The sequence below is a fragment of the Rousettus aegyptiacus genome, unplaced genomic scaffold, assembly GCF_014176215.1.
Source record: "Rousettus aegyptiacus isolate mRouAeg1 unplaced genomic scaffold, mRouAeg1.p scaffold_m13_p_9, whole genome shotgun sequence".
NCBI classification, from domain to species: domain Eukaryota; kingdom Metazoa; phylum Chordata; class Mammalia; order Chiroptera; family Pteropodidae; genus Rousettus; species Rousettus aegyptiacus.
Window position 1 is genome coordinate 2705133 of NW_023416312.1, and position 15605 is coordinate 2720737.

At 42.3% G+C, this 15605-nt stretch overlaps 1 protein-coding gene across 1 annotated transcript in view; it reads left to right on the forward strand.

Moving 5' to 3' along the window:
- The first annotated feature begins 9826 nt into the window (after positions 1-9826).
- EGFL6 (EGF like domain multiple 6) overlaps positions 9827-15605 on the forward strand; it is a 50413-nt gene continuing 44634 nt past the window's right edge. Inside the window, exon 1 of the mRNA XM_016119469.2 lies at positions 9827-9914. Coding sequence (XP_015974955.2) covers positions 9841-9914 — 74 coding nt within the window. The 5' untranslated portion in view covers positions 9827-9840. The remainder of the gene's footprint in view (positions 9915-15605) is intronic.

Genomic DNA, 15605 nt, shown 5'->3' on the forward strand with positions numbered 1-15605 from the left:
CACCTGAGTTATCAGATCAACTGTCATTGTATCATAATGCTAGTGTTCAAATCACCCTTATTTTACTTAATTTTACTTAAGTGCAGGAGTAGTGAGGCTGGCAATTCACATGTGTCAAAGAGAGGCCAAAAAGTACCTCTATTAAGTGTAAAGGTGTGTGCAGCACAATAAGATTTTGAAAGAGAAAGAGACCATATCGCATAACTTTTATTACACTAGACTGTTATAATTGATTTTATTAGTTATTGCAGTTAATCTCTTACTGTACCTAATTTCTAAATTAAACTTTATCCCAGGTGTGTATACATAAGAAAAAAATACAGTATATATAGGGCTTGATACTAGCCATCATTTCAGGTATCTACTGGGGGTCTTGGACCATATCTCCTGTAGATATGGGGAGGGGGGATGCTGTAGTGGAAAATACCAAGAAGATACTGGTGAGACCCTGATAGTACCTGCTGAAATTGATTTTAAAAAGTTCAACTGATGACACTGTGTCTTTTGATTCTTCAGTGCATCTTTTTCCTGATGAACATAACCTGGGTGGCGGGAACACTGATCAGGCACCCACATTGTATCCTCATTTTCATATCTTACTATCTCTAAAATCTCAAGGCCGACTCCAGGCTGGAGCTGGGGTCTCTCTGCACCTGCTTTCTTGTCTGTAAAATAGGAGGCTTGGACTACAGGATCACAAGCATTTCTTCCATCTGAAGGTACTGTGTTCGATGAAAATGGACCTCTTCTTTTCCTTACTTGAAATCGTCGGTGCAGGCTGGCCAGACTGCAAAAAGGCAGGAGATGGAATAGATAGTGTTAGGATTCTTCTGGATATAAGAAACAAATTTGTTCAAACTAGCTCAAGTTCAAAGTAAGTATATTAGATGGATCCAGACATGCTCATAGAGATGGAGGACAGCCAGTACATTCAGGCCTTAAAGGGACAAAAGAATCATGAAACTAAGTTGAGATAGAGAATAATAGTTATAGATATAGATATAGTGATAGAGAAATAGAGATAGATATTTATAGATGTAGTTATAGTTATTAAAAATAGAGATGTCAATAAATATAGTGGTAGAGATATAGGATATAGCTCACTATAGATATAGCTATAGGAATATACATATAGTGACATAGAATTATAGACATAGATATAAATATAATATATAGTTATAGACATAATTACAGACATAGTGAGAGATAGTTATGGAAATATAAATATGATTTTTATATATACAGATTTAGATACAGTGATAGTGATAGATATATAGAGATGTATAGATCTAGATAGATGTGGATGTAGTTACAGAGATATAATTATGGATCCAGTGATAGAGATAGGGTGATATATATATATCTAGATATATAGATATCTTTGTGCATATACAGAGATACAGAAAGATATGTGAATATAGATATCAGTATAATTTCGGATATAGATATATCTGGGGGCACCCAGTCCCTGAGCATTTGCTCCCTCCTTACTCATTAGCTCTGCTCCCCCATCAGCCTCCGGCCCTAAATTCGGCTTGGAGTTGCCTTTGACATATCCCACCACAACTCTCCACCCCCCACCACTGACTGACTATAGACCTAAGTGTCCCAATGCCACCTTCCTGGAGAGGAACAACATGGCTTATATAACCACCCTGGTCCAAAAAGATATGACCAAGGACAGGTGAGGCACAGGGTACAAACTTTACTACCTGAGCCCACCACTCTAGCAGTATTGTAGGAACTAGTTTTAAAAAATTGGAGGAGGGGGGGTATTACAAGATGGCCCGTACCCCAAAATGTGTGTTATGGAGTGGTAGAGACATAGTTCTGTACTTAAAGAGGATTGGGATGCTTGGACTGCCAATGATTTAAGTATTTGAAAGCAGCAACCAAGTAATGCCAAAAGATGTATATACCCATAATAAAAGCAAAGGAGAAAGGGGCAACCCACACCAGACAAGAGGCTGTAAGGTCCAGAGAATTCCTAAGACATAGAGCTTGGGGAGTCATATCCCACCCTCTCCCCTAAGAAAGCTCCTGCTTCTCAGAGGTAGCCCCTGAGACATAAATACGAATGAAAATCATTTATTTGCAAGTGATTCTAAGAAACAATGGTTAACAGGACTGTAGGTGAGACAAAGAAGGGAAGGAAGCCATAAAATGAGTGCATATTAAGTGAGTTCCCGCTGTGGGTGGGTGACTTGTGTTTAATCCCAGGAGAACCCAACAGCCAGTGCTACCCCACTGTGTCATCCAGGCAGGAGGAGGCCACTGTGCTTGTTTACCAGCTCTTGTCATCCATTGACTGCTCCGAGGTGGGAGTTAGTACCTGGGCACTTCTGATCTGCCCTACATGGGACACTGCAGGCTCCCACAGCCAAAGAGGCCATCGTGTGAGCAGCCGAAGTTGGGGCTGGCTTGCATGGACATGGAAACGCTAAGGGAGAGTGGGCACGCATTGATGGTGCCTGTATAAGGCCAATTCAGTGAACTCTGATGGTGCCGATAGGGAGAGACCATGCCGCCTTCTCTGGCTGGGAACCTACCACATGTGCAGCTTGATTGGGGCCTTCCTTCTATGGTGGTGGTTTTTGGCTGGGAGTCATTTTGCCCTATCCGTTCAGGGGATTTGGCAATCTGGAGACGTTTTTGATGTCACAACTGGAGGGACAAATACTACTGGCGTCTAGTGAGTAGAGGCCAGGGATGCTGCTAAACATCCTACAATGCACAGGACGGCCCCCACCACAAAGCATTATCTGGCCCCAAATGTCAATAATGCTGAGGCTGACGGACTGGGTCTAGGCAAACCAAATGGCCAAAATTTTGTTCTCCATGACACCCAGCAGCTAGAGCGTGGACTCCTCCTTCCTAAACTTGACAGGTCGGAAGCGCCTTCATAGCAGGACTTGAAACTGGAACAATTGGAACACTTTAGAAATTATGTCCCTCCCAGTGGCTCCAGAAGACAGATGCAGGATGCAGGAGCAGCTGGCAACAGTTGACTAGTCTCTCTTGTGACTTACCTTAGGGTGTTTCTTGCTTCCTGCACTTCCTTGGTTTCTGTTTTCCATGCTGACACTTCCGCCTTCCTGTAGTTTCTGTTAGCTACCCAATATCTCCTCTGTCTTTCTTTTCTGCTTAAGATAACCAAAGGCAGGTTTGCTTCTGTAATAGTCGGTATAGCTTAAATGTAATAAGAACGACCCCACAACTTCACTGGCTTGACACAATGAAAGCCCCTTTCTCATTCCTGTAGCAGTCCAAGGAATTCCTGTGGCTTTTCTCCAAGCAATGTCATGGAGATCCTAGCTCCTTCCATCTTGTTTGTAGCTCTACTATCTTTGCAGTTCTCCTCAAAGTCCCCTAGGATCCTGTTCATCCAGATAACATATGAAAGAAGAGCCCGAGTGAGGGTCCAATGGGGTATTAGGGGACCAGGCCTGGGAATAGTGTTCTTCAGTTCTGGCTCATTCCGTTGGTCCAGATCCCACCTAAATGCCTGGAGTCTACGACATAGAGTTTTGCTCTAGACTAGGAAGAAAAATATCTTTGGCGTGCATTTAGCCAGTCTCTGCCACATCTTATTTGCAAGCCAGATCCTAACCAGTAAAGCACGCATGAATAGAAATGCCACCTGAGAGAGAGAGGTCTGGAGAATAAGAGCACAAGGGCTGGAGGACCTTACAGACTGGTGGCCCAGGGTTATAAAACACTTAGGAAGGTACAAGTCTTGAGAAGTACAGAAATTCGAGTAGGAGTCTATATTAACAATGATGGCCACGTTCTGCTACATTATTTTCATTTTCGTCTCATTCATTCAGTGAATAGGCATTCACTCATCCATCCATTCATTCATTTATCAAATACTTACTATATACACCAGCCACTATGCCAAGCCTTAATGATACAGGGTGAGCAAAGAGACAGTCTCAATTTTCATAGAGATTTTATTTCAATGGTAAGAAATATGTCTACGAGGTAGATATTATTGCCTCCTATTTTAAAGATAAGGAGAATCAGGCTAAACAACTTGCCCACAGTTTCATGGTCCAAGATCACAAGACTGTTTGGCTCTAACATCCAAACTCTTATTTATGTTCTCTACTCTTCCTTTACTATCTCTGTTCTCTTCCTCTCTATCGCTGCTGTAGCTACCTTAGTGTAGTGCATTGCAGATCCATGTTGTCTGTTGCTTGGACTGTCACAGTAGCCTCCTGAGCCTCTGATTCTGGCCTTCAACCCATTCTCTATTGAGAAATCTTGGTGCTCTCCAACACACATACGATTGTGTATCACGTCACTGCCCTGTTTAAAGTCGCTCAGTTGATCCCATAGCCCATAGGATGAAGCTCACTATTGTGTTAGGCCAGTTCTTCTCAACAGGATGGTACCACCCATGAGAGTGTTTTGGAAATGTGTGGTGGATCTTTAGACATAATGATTGGGGACACTAATGTTAGCTAATGCTAGACATCTTGAAATTTCTGTCACCAGCCCTAAGCATGGTACCTGGCACCAAGGGGTACTGAAGAAATTCATGTAAATGTGTAAAAGGTCTCACCATGTATGTAGAATTGGAGCCAGAAGCCATGCAAGATGAATCTTAGCAACAATGGAAAAAAAAGTTCACTCACTCATTTATCCTTTTATTCATTGGATCAAGGTTCCTTATTTGCTGAAATTAACGCAACTTTGTAAATTCAAATACAGTCTTTTGGGTAATAGTTGATTTTTTTTTTTTTTTTTTGCCCACCTTCCTGACAAAGAAAACGTTAGAATCACAAAACTTAGGAGAAAGATACTTAAGGATCCAGAATCCTTTGCAAACACAATATAGATGTAGAAAGTGAGGCCTAAGGAGGTGAACTGGCTTGCCCAAGTTGAGGAAATTACTTGGTAGAACCTTCAACTAAATCCTGATTCTCCTCATTTCCAGTCCTGGGTTCTTTTTACCAAATAGTACTGCCTCACTCCAGAGCAGCAGAACTGTGGACAATGTGGTGTGGGGCACATTGTCATCTGACCCACTACAATTTGCAAGATTTTCCAGTTTTGAAAAATCTTGCAACCTAAAAAATTATTTTATAAAATAATTCATGAAAGTAGGGTATAAAACAGGGTCAAACATTTATACATATAGAACACAAAGAATTTATCTTCTCCCTTCCTTGTTTCCATAGCACCCTGAAGTACTTCTGTTGACACTTCTACCACTAATTATGATGATATATTTACCTTTCTGTTTCCCAGGGCGGGGGATTATGTCTTTTTCATCTGCATATCCAAGTTAAACACACTGTCCATCACATGATTGGCATGAGTACAATAATTGTTTGTTAAAGGAACGAGTAATATGTAAACCATACAAGAGAACTTTTTGAAAATAGGGAGGAAGGTATATATGTTAAAAAAGAAAAGAAAAAAGAATTTTGTTTTAACAATTTTGCTATTTTTATTCTTTAATAAAAAGGATCACAAATGTAGTTCCAATTTTACAGTCCACAGAACCATTCTCAACGAAACTTTCCCAAATTAAGTTGGAGCGACTTTGTGTAAGAGTCTTTATTTTTAAGGCCCATTTAAACTGAGTTGCCTGGGTTTAGTTCTCACAAATCATTACATAGGCTTTATGTAGGAAAAAAAAGAAATAGACAAGCCTTGCCAGGGGTATGCCAAGTTATTATTATAGTCAATTGTGAACAGGAAAATAGCAAAGGATATTTACACATGGTACCGGAAGGAAGTATACAGGATGGACTTAAGTCATACCTATTCCCAACAGAGACAAAAAGAAAACTCGTGATGATTGAGTGCCTTAAGTTGTGAACCTATGAATTTGGTAAAAGTCAAGGGAGATAACATTCAGACAATGAGATTTAATTCACAGCAAGGGGGTTTTTCAATATAGTCATTACATTTAAAGAACGCCATAGACTGCCTTAAAAATCAGATGAAAGCCATGTTATTTCTTAGCAGAACATACTTCCTTACATAGAAAATGTTATTCACTGTTTCTGGTGGTGAACTGATTCCACCCCACCACCACTACCAAGTTATGAATCTGCTTTATGAAGAATGAAATCTGGTGGCAAAATTAATCTCCAGTGAGATCTGACTTCAAAATCCATATTCTTCCTATTATGTTGATAGGGGACTTTAGATGAGATGTGTGACTGCTCTAAACGTGACATTTCTCGTCTGTAAAATGGTGTAATAATACCTATCTTATAAATGTTGTCAAGAGTAAATAATTACTCTCTAGCATGTAGTAACAAATACCAATTGTTTATTCTTCCTCAGTGAGCAAGTGGAGAGTTCTAAGGGCTGGCAAAATTTGAAGGGAAAATGAATCAAGGTGTCATTTTTTTTTCTCTCTTAATCTCACTTTAGTGATTCTTCCAAAGGAGTGAGACTCATTGTGTTAAAGAAGACCACGCATTCTAAGAACCGTGTGTTAGTTGTCTGGCTCAGGTCACCAGGGAGAACAAAAGAACCAGGAACTGTGTGGGGGCCGCATTCCCACTGCCTAGCACAGGGCCTGGCACTCTGTAGGTTCCAGATAAATGTTTGAACAAGAATGGGAGAGTACAAAGAGGGAATGAGGGATGAGAGTAAAGAAAAGAAGGAAGACTGAACGTAGTTGGGATTTTGCTTCTACCATTGAGCTCTAAGAAAAGGGTCCTTGACAAGCACAGAATGAAGAGAAATAGTTTATATCTCAAGATACACCCTCCATACAGAATTGAGCAGTGTCTACATTGAGAGTCTTATGCTTCATTGACTCCTTTCATGGAACGAGAAGGAATGGAAAGAAACGGACTGAGAAAATGCATCAATTTCTAGAACATGTTCCTCGGTTACAATAAAGAAAGAAGATTAGGTAGAGGTGCCATTTTCTTCTCCAATAGGAATGGTGATCAAAAAAACATGCAGTTCCAGGAAGAGGACTATATGAAGAAACATGGAGACATAAACTCATCCTGTGCATGACCTTGGGTGAGGCCATTCACACACCGGAGCTGAGTTTTTCCATCTGTAAAATGTCAGAGTTGGTCCTGGTCAATGGTTCTCAGTCTTGGTTCTCTATTAGAACCACCCAAGGAGTTTTAAAATGTCCCCACGCCCAAGCCATAGTCCTGATATTAGAATTTCTTGAGGTGGGGCCCAGGCATCAGTAGTTTCACAGCTTCCTGGATGACTCCTATGTGCAGCTGAACTTGGAGATTCCTGGTTCAGGTGATCTCTAGACCCTTGCTACCCTACGTGGTTCCCAGAGAAGCAGCATGGACATCACTTGGGGGCTTTTTAGTAGTCAAGACTCAGTCCTCACTCCAGAGCTACACAATCAGAATCCGCGTTTTTAACAAGACACTCCACTCGTCCCCCATAATTTGTATTGAAATTGAAAACTCTGGCCTAAATACTCTTCCACCCAGCTCTTTCACCCATCAGTGCTTTGCTTCTGGCACTGATATTTTGATATGTTTTGGATCTCAGTGCCAGGCACATCATAAGTGTTAAAAGTTTTATATGTGTTAGATGTATATATTCAGAAAATACAAAAATATTCTATCACACCTGTTCTATCCAGGGGGCTAAGTGGAAACAGATTGGAAAAAACAACAGAGCCTTGTAAAAGGTGTGGATGATTTTATGAGATTTTGATCAAACATCGTTTTTCCTTTGTAGAATGGAGTAGGGGGACCTCAAGAGCAGTTCTCTTCAAAGTCAGCAATGCTGGCGTGGTTACTAAAAACACCCGCCTCTATGTGGCAATTTGTTTTCAACCTGGCAATACATCATTTCCGGTTCCTTCTCTGTTCCTCACACTACCTGATGGCACTTTGTCCCCCTGGAATTAATAGGTGTGTTTGGCCGAGGAGAGTGTGACCTCCTCTGGAAGTTTCCAGCTGTAATGTGTATCACCTTCTTTAAGCTTACAGAAGGGAAGTTGGCTTTGAAAAAAAAAGAAGAAGAAAAAGCAGAAACAATATTAAAATGCTGAAACCAAAGCTAGAAATGTGACAGATAAACGTTAATGTGAGACGCCATTCTGACCCTTTCTAATTCAGGGCTAAGAAAGCAGGGTGGCCCTCACATTTTAGGCTAATCATGTTTTATTAGGAATTTTTTTTTAAATAATGGTTTATTGGGAGGAGGGAGCAATTTGTATCTGAACGTTCAGGAAGAAGCAACATGGGCAAAACCATAATTTTCAATTCAATTCCATTCCTAGGCAGGCGACAGCAGCCAGTGCGGTGCGCTGTCCATGTCCTCCCAGGCCCCACGGTGCCAGTAGCATCTGTGGAATTTTCTCTGCCCGCAGCTCAGCAGGCGCAGTCCTAGGATCAGTAAGTAGCCTGATAGAAGCCTGCAGACGATGACAGAATGGAGATGGTGCCTAAACACCCCAGCTCTTTCGGGTGAGATCATGTGGAGATGCATGTTCTAGGCTGGCTCTGATGCAGGACAGGGCAAATTTCCCTGAGTGAAGGAGAGCCCAAGCTCTGCACTGAAAGAAGAGGGTCCTTTGGCGGAGAGCGTAGAAGGTATCTAAGTTAAAGCCAAAAGAAAGTTGATTAGAAAAGGGGGAACACTGCGCGGGCAGCGTGGTCTCCTCTCAGAGGCAGAGAGTGGGAGGGACCAAGAGAGACGTGGGAATGCAGTGAGTGGGGGGCTGAGTGTTTGAAGAATTTAGTTTATATGTCATTCTTTAGTTCCTGTGAGTTACAGTTTAAAAGACTTTGTTACCCATTTCCTTTGACATGGACATACGGTGAGGAAGGGGAAGAGTATGAAGCATGACAAAGGTCAGAACACGTAGAGTGAAAGGCCTGCTGGCTGTTCCCAGCCTTTCAGCACATTGCAGTCTCAATGTGGCTTGATTAACATTTTTAATTCTCTTGCCTCCTCCCTGCATGAGCTCTGGGAGAGACCCAGCAGCATGAAGCTCCACTTGGCCCCAACCATTACGAGATACACACCTGCCGTGGTTTGCCTCCCCTCCCCAGGCTTACTCCCCCAGCCCCCTACTTTCCAGAACAAACCATGGCTACTAGAATCTTTGTCCTGGGGTCTGCATGTGGGGAAACCCTCACCAAGACAAATTTGACATTCTGTTTGCTTTAAGATGTTTGCAGGTATACAGTTGATATTTTATATTCCTTTCCTTGAATTTTAATATTTTCAGTAACTAAAACCAGTTATGGTATGAAGAGTTCAAAGGGTTTTGATAACGACCTTGAAGAGATCGTCTTCTTACCTTATTCAAGAGCCGCATTTGATATTTGAAGCCACAAAGGAGTAAGAAGATGAGAAAAGGGGTGTGGGCATTCAGGGAGAGGACCCCTGTAAAGTGTTGAGGACGAAACCTATACAGACATAGAAGTGGCATTCAGAACCAGCATCCTTAGTTCTTGCTTTGATTCTCAACTAAATTCTTAAATCCTCGAGCGCAGGTATCAACGAAACCTGTCCCATTTCGGTAACAGACGCTGTGATACACGGTGACTGACGACAGTGACGTGAACTGAGTCTGGGGGAAGTTTCTGGGGGAACAGCGCCGAGGATGCGCGTGGTGCTGGAGGCGGGTCCCAGCCAGATGTGCACGGCCCGCCCCGCCCTCGCGCGCACCGGGCGCGCTTCACCCGCGGAGGAGCCGCAGCGCCTTGCCAGGGCGCCCCTGCCTCTCCTGAGGCTGTAAGACCTCCTGCTGCAGGGCCAGCACCCGGGAGGAGCGGAGGCGGCGCCCGCTACGCGCGAGGTCCTGCGCTCTCCTGGGGGACAGGAGGAGAAGTGGGAGGCCCTGGCGGCCAAGGGAGGCCCCATGCGAAGATGCCTCGGTCCTGGGCGCTTGCACTCCTGTTGCTGCTCCCCTGCATGGCAGGTAGATCAGGAAACGCGACCAGGTGAGTGTCTGGCTGGAGATCACCCCCGACCTGAGCTTCCTCCACGGGGCCCCTTCCCTTTGTCCCCCCTGCGCCCGGGCATCTCCGCAGGTGTGTGTGTGCGCGCTGAGATGGGACTTTACAAGGATGCCACGTCCGGAGCGCCCACGGGCTTTGCCTCAGGTCTCTTTGCATCCCGGGCGCCCCTCCTGCCTGTGGCCGGTGGGGTCCGGGAGAAGGGAGGCTCCACGCTCACCTCCGCGGTACATCTGGCCTGGTGACCTGCAAACACATACTGTGGGGCCGGATATCCGAGGGTCTGTCTGTGGGTGGGTGGGTTCTGTGCCTGTGCAGTTTTGTGTTTCGCACTCTATCCAAAGGGCGCCAACTGACTTGTCCGTTACTAGTTTTGCTGGGGACAGAGGGAAAGAAGCTGGGGACGTGCAAACTAAGAATTTACTGTTGGTGGGCTGAGCCCACCGTGAATGGGGTTCCTCTACTCAATGGCTTTCTGATTAGAGTTGATGAACTGGAAAGAAAAGACATTGTTGTCAGATGAAATGGACTCATTCTTCCTGCTAAGGCAATTCAGAACCTGAAGCTATTTCTTCACTGCCCATGAGCTTTTCTAAGCCCTGAAGCTTAATTTTTGCAGAGATCAGCAAAGCCACCTAGTAAATACACAGTTACATAGTGTTCGCTGTGAGCCTGGCACTATTCTAAATATTATAGGGCTATTGACACATTTGAAGTCCATACCTGCTCTGAGTGGAAGGTACTATTATTATTATCTTCCTGTCGCAGAGGAGAAAAATGAGGCACAGAGAGGGGGAGTAACTTGCCCACGGAGGCACAGCCAGTAAGTGATGGCCCCGACATTCAAACCCAGGCGTCTGGCCCGCAATCTCTTCTCTTCACCAATAGTTAGGGCAGCCTTTGGCGAATCTCTCTGAAAACGGTTTCCTGGTCCCCTGACTGTGATGTCTTGCTTTCTGAGCTGTGCGCTAGCACAGGCTTCCCCTCTGCATGCTACTGATCTTTTGGGCTGGGCTGGACCACCGCTTGGGGGGAGGGGCTGTTCTGTGCATTGTAGGATTTTTAGCAGCAGTATCTGTGGCCTGCACCCGCTAGAAGCCAATAGCAACCTTCCTAAATCATGACAACCAAAAAACATCCTCAGATGTTGCTCAAGGTCCCCTGGAATGGTGGGGGGCAGAATCACCAGCAGCCGAGTGAGAAGCACTATTCTATTGAGATTTTTAGTGGACAATTCCTAAGGAAAACTGGCCGAGAGCCTTGCTTTGGTACAGGCTTCTTAAAGGTGAGCCTGACTATCTTTGTTTGACTTACGGAAAATAACTTTTCATCAGAGTCCACCCCAGCATTAAGGGATTTTGAAGTTCAAAGCGAACGAACCTCAAACCAGATTCTTAGAATGTATGGTCGCAAGTTTCAATTTCCTTTTCGTGATCAAAATGTGAGCAGATGTCATTTGCTCATAATCACGTTGTCCAGGAATGCTGGAGCTTCTGTTGCTGGAAGGCCCACTTAAGAAAGACCAAGTGCTGTTTGAAGAAGAGATTACTAGTTCTTTAGCGGCTGGCAAGCTGACCTCCAGGAGCGTCACTTTCAAAGTGCCACCAAATTAAATGAAAAGCCTAAAAGCCCCCAAATAAACGAAAGAATATTAAAATGGAGAATCTGTGTGAAGATTCTGCAGTTTTCAAGATGTGAAACCTGATTTCTTTACATGGTATTGGGTTCCCAAGTGGGTGTGTTTATTATCTGCTCAACATGCGTAGAAATGTGAAGTGGTCGTTGGCTCTTCAGGAACTGCTGGGAACCGCATTTAATCAACTCCAGACTCAGAGTTCCAGACGATGCATTAACAGAAAAGACAAGGCATTCACTGCAGAAAAGTATGTCTTCTGGTTATTTCCTGAGGTTTCACAATTTATAGCAAAAATTGTCACTGCTATAGAGATTTTTAATATAAGCGCTAGTTATTTTTTTTTAATCAAAACACCGCACCATAATTTTAGTAACATAGAAAATTTTATGCCTCTTAAATGGTGCTTAGCACATAGTAGGCAGTTAACACTCATCAGATGAATAAATCATTAGCAGCATGAATTTCTGTGATCTTAAGCATCAGAATTTGGCTTGAACCCTAGACTTTTTATGTCCTTTATGCATTGGAATGATTTAGATGTTCTAGACCTACTTTGTCTAATACAGTAAATATGGTTGGTAGTCACGAGCCCCATGTGGCTATTGAGTGAGTACCTGAAATATAGCCAGTCCAAGGTGAGACGTGTTGTACGTATAAAATACATATCAGATTTCAAAGACTTTGTATGGAAAAAAATGTAAAATATCTCACTAATCATTTTCCATTGATTACCTGTTGAAATCATAATATTGTGGATCTTAGATAAAATATATTACTAAAATTGTTTCACCTGATTCATATTTTTAAAAATGTGGCTATTAGAAAATTTTAAACACCCTGTGCAGCTATTATATTTCTATTGGACAGTGTCAACTTAGAACATTTATTGATTGAAAATTCGTCTCCAGTGTCCCAGGTCCTAAGTCTGGCATCTTTTTGCCTCGAGCATATAAGATAAATGTAATTACCTTTGCTATGCTAGAGATACAAATTTGGGGCAATTCCCTACTTGTATTTCTGTTATATATATTTTTTCTCTGTTGAATTCAAGTACAAATAACATGAGAGACGAAGGACTGAGTGGGTTTGCGCAGAGGGTCCGGATGCATGCGGAAAGGCCTGCTTTCTACAAACCATACCCTATGTAGGGAATCAAATCTTCTCAGAACCCTGTTAAGGAAGCATCGTCGTAACACTTTACCATAAACTTAGTGGCTTAAAATAACACAGATTTGTTCTCCTACAGTTCTGGAGATCAGAAGTCCAAAATGAATCTTAATGATGCTAAAATTAAGATGTTGGCATGGCTGATTCCTTGTGGAGACTCCAGGGGAAGATGGGTTTCTTGTCTCCTACAGCTTTTAGAGTTTTCCAACTGTCCTTGGCTTGTGACCACATAACTCAAATTGCTACTTCCATTGTCACTTTGCTCTTCTGTGACTCTTAGTCATCATCCTCCCTCTATGAAGAACCCTTCACATTGTACCACCCCCACCAAGATAATCCAGGATGATCTCCCCATCTCAAGAGCCTCAATTTGGTCACATCTCAAAGTCCCTTTTGACACTAAAGTGACATTTTCAGGTTCCATGGGTTAGGACAGGGACATCCTTTTTGGGGGAGGGTGTTATTCAGCCTTCCACAGAAAGTCTGAGCCATGAGTCTATTGTTTTAAGATTTGTAGGCTAGATCTTCTTTTTAAACATGATTTTAGTGATTGTAAATGGTTTGCAGGTCATTTATTTCTTTATTCTTAAAACCAGGGTTTGTGGGAATATACCCAAAACTAAAGAGCTAGATGTTTCTAGGAAATAGTGACCACGAAATGTCTAATCACAACATAGAAATCCTTTCTGATCAACCTTATTTCAATAGTTTCACTGGCTCCGAAGGTATTTAAGTCCGATTTATATGTAATTTATGTACATAGACCAAGATTATGGAAACATTAAAATGAGAATAAGTATATCATCTACTCTTCATAAATCAGATTGGCATTCAACAAATATTATTGAGATCCAACTATGTGTCAACACTTTTCAGTGTGATTTCAATCAATTATCTGATCGACCCTAAGAAATAGGCGTTATGTGTATTTGACAGACAGTGGGATGGAGAAACGTGAAGAAGTTAGATGATTTCCCAAGAACTGCATTTAATTTGGTCATCTGCTCTAAAAGCAGTGACGTTCCACTACAGGCATACCTCATTTTAGTGTACGTCACTTTATTATGGTTTGCAGATACTGTGTTTTCATTGACATTGAGGCAAGACCGCCCACTAGAGAAAAGATTTCCTCTTACTAAAGGCTCAGATGATGGCTAGCATTTTTTTGGCAATAAAGTATTTTTTAATTACACAACAGACTACAGTATATTGTAAACATAACTTTTATATGCACTGGGGAACCAAAAAATATTGTGTGACTCGCTTTATTACAGTATTCGCTTTATTACAATGGTCTGGAACCAAACTCACAATATCTCTGAGGTATGCCTGTATTCCTAATATATTTCCCCTTCAAAATTGAATACATAAAAGCTGACATTTTTACAAAGTGTTTTCTCACACATTATCGCCAGTGGTCCTGTTTAGTTTGATTCATGCCCAGCACAATCAAGGGACATGTGTATAATAAAGTGGAAAATTCCTGATTTTCCACCCTCTCAGAAGCAGATTCTGAAACCAGGATTTGAGTGCACATGGTTGGTTTGGGAGGTGACCCCAGGAAGTTGTAGTAGAGAAACTGAGAAGTGGGACAGAAAGAAAAGAAATACTGTAAAACTAAGGTAACACCGTGATTTAATCCTGCTGCAGGATTCTAGGATACTGTAGGACATGAGCCTCAGAATGCGAGTCTACCTAATATTACATGGGGAAGAAGACAAGCATCCAGTGCTTAATTTGTAATAGGGATTGCACAGGAATAAATGAATGGCTGGCTGGGTAGATACATACCTGTAAAAGGAATGCAGAAGGAAGACTTTGGCTCAAGATACAGCATCTGTGGTCGTGAACCCAGTGGCTGCCAAGAGTTAAAGAAGGCAGGCTGGAACCAGGCTATAAGGAGCCCGATATGCCAAGGAGTTTGGACTTTGTTCTCAGAGCCATAGACAGCAAAGCAGGGTATTGCAGGCTTTGTATTCTTTAAAGATAACCTGGCCATGCCCAATTCATGTTCAGAATTATCACACAATTGCACAGAATTATCATTGAGACAATGAGCCATAGTATAGTTTAATTGGCAGCATTTTTTCTTTCATAATGCACATAATAATAGTGTGCTTATAATCCATGGCATCTCAGATTTGATGAAAACAAATACAAAATTAAAAATCAAAATACGAAATTAAAAATCAAAATACCAAAGCAGTAAATATCTTTAGAAAGATCATCACCTTGCTCATTAAGTATTCTCTTTGCTTTGTTTCTGGGCACTATATGTATGAGTTATCTATTGCTATTCAACAAAATACCCCCAAAATTAGTGGCTTGAAACAATATTTGTTATCTCGCACAGTTTCTGTGAGACAGGAATTTGGGGGCAGTTTAGCTGTATGAGGCTTAGGGTTTTTCACAAGGTTGCGGTCAAGTTGTTGGCCACTGCTGGACGATCTGCCTCTAAGATGGCAGACTCATATGGCAATGGGCGGGAGGCCTCAGCTCCTCACCTTGTAGACCTCTCCATAGGGCCGCATCAATGTCCTCATGACATGTCAGCTGACTTCCCACATAGCAAGAATTCCAGGACAGAGAGAACAGGGAGAAGTTGCAATGATTTCTATGTCCTAGATGCAGAAGTTATCCTCCATCACTCTCACCGTACTCACTTTGTTAGAAACCAGTCACTAAGTACAGCCCCACATAAGGGAAGGGGAATTAAGCATTAAAAAAAATTTTTTTTATTACAGTTGGCATTCAATATTATATTTGTTTCAGATGTACAACATAGTGGTTAGACATTTATGTAACTTACAAAGTGATCTCTCCAATAAGCCTCGTACCCACCTGACAATATTATTGATCATATTCCCTGTATT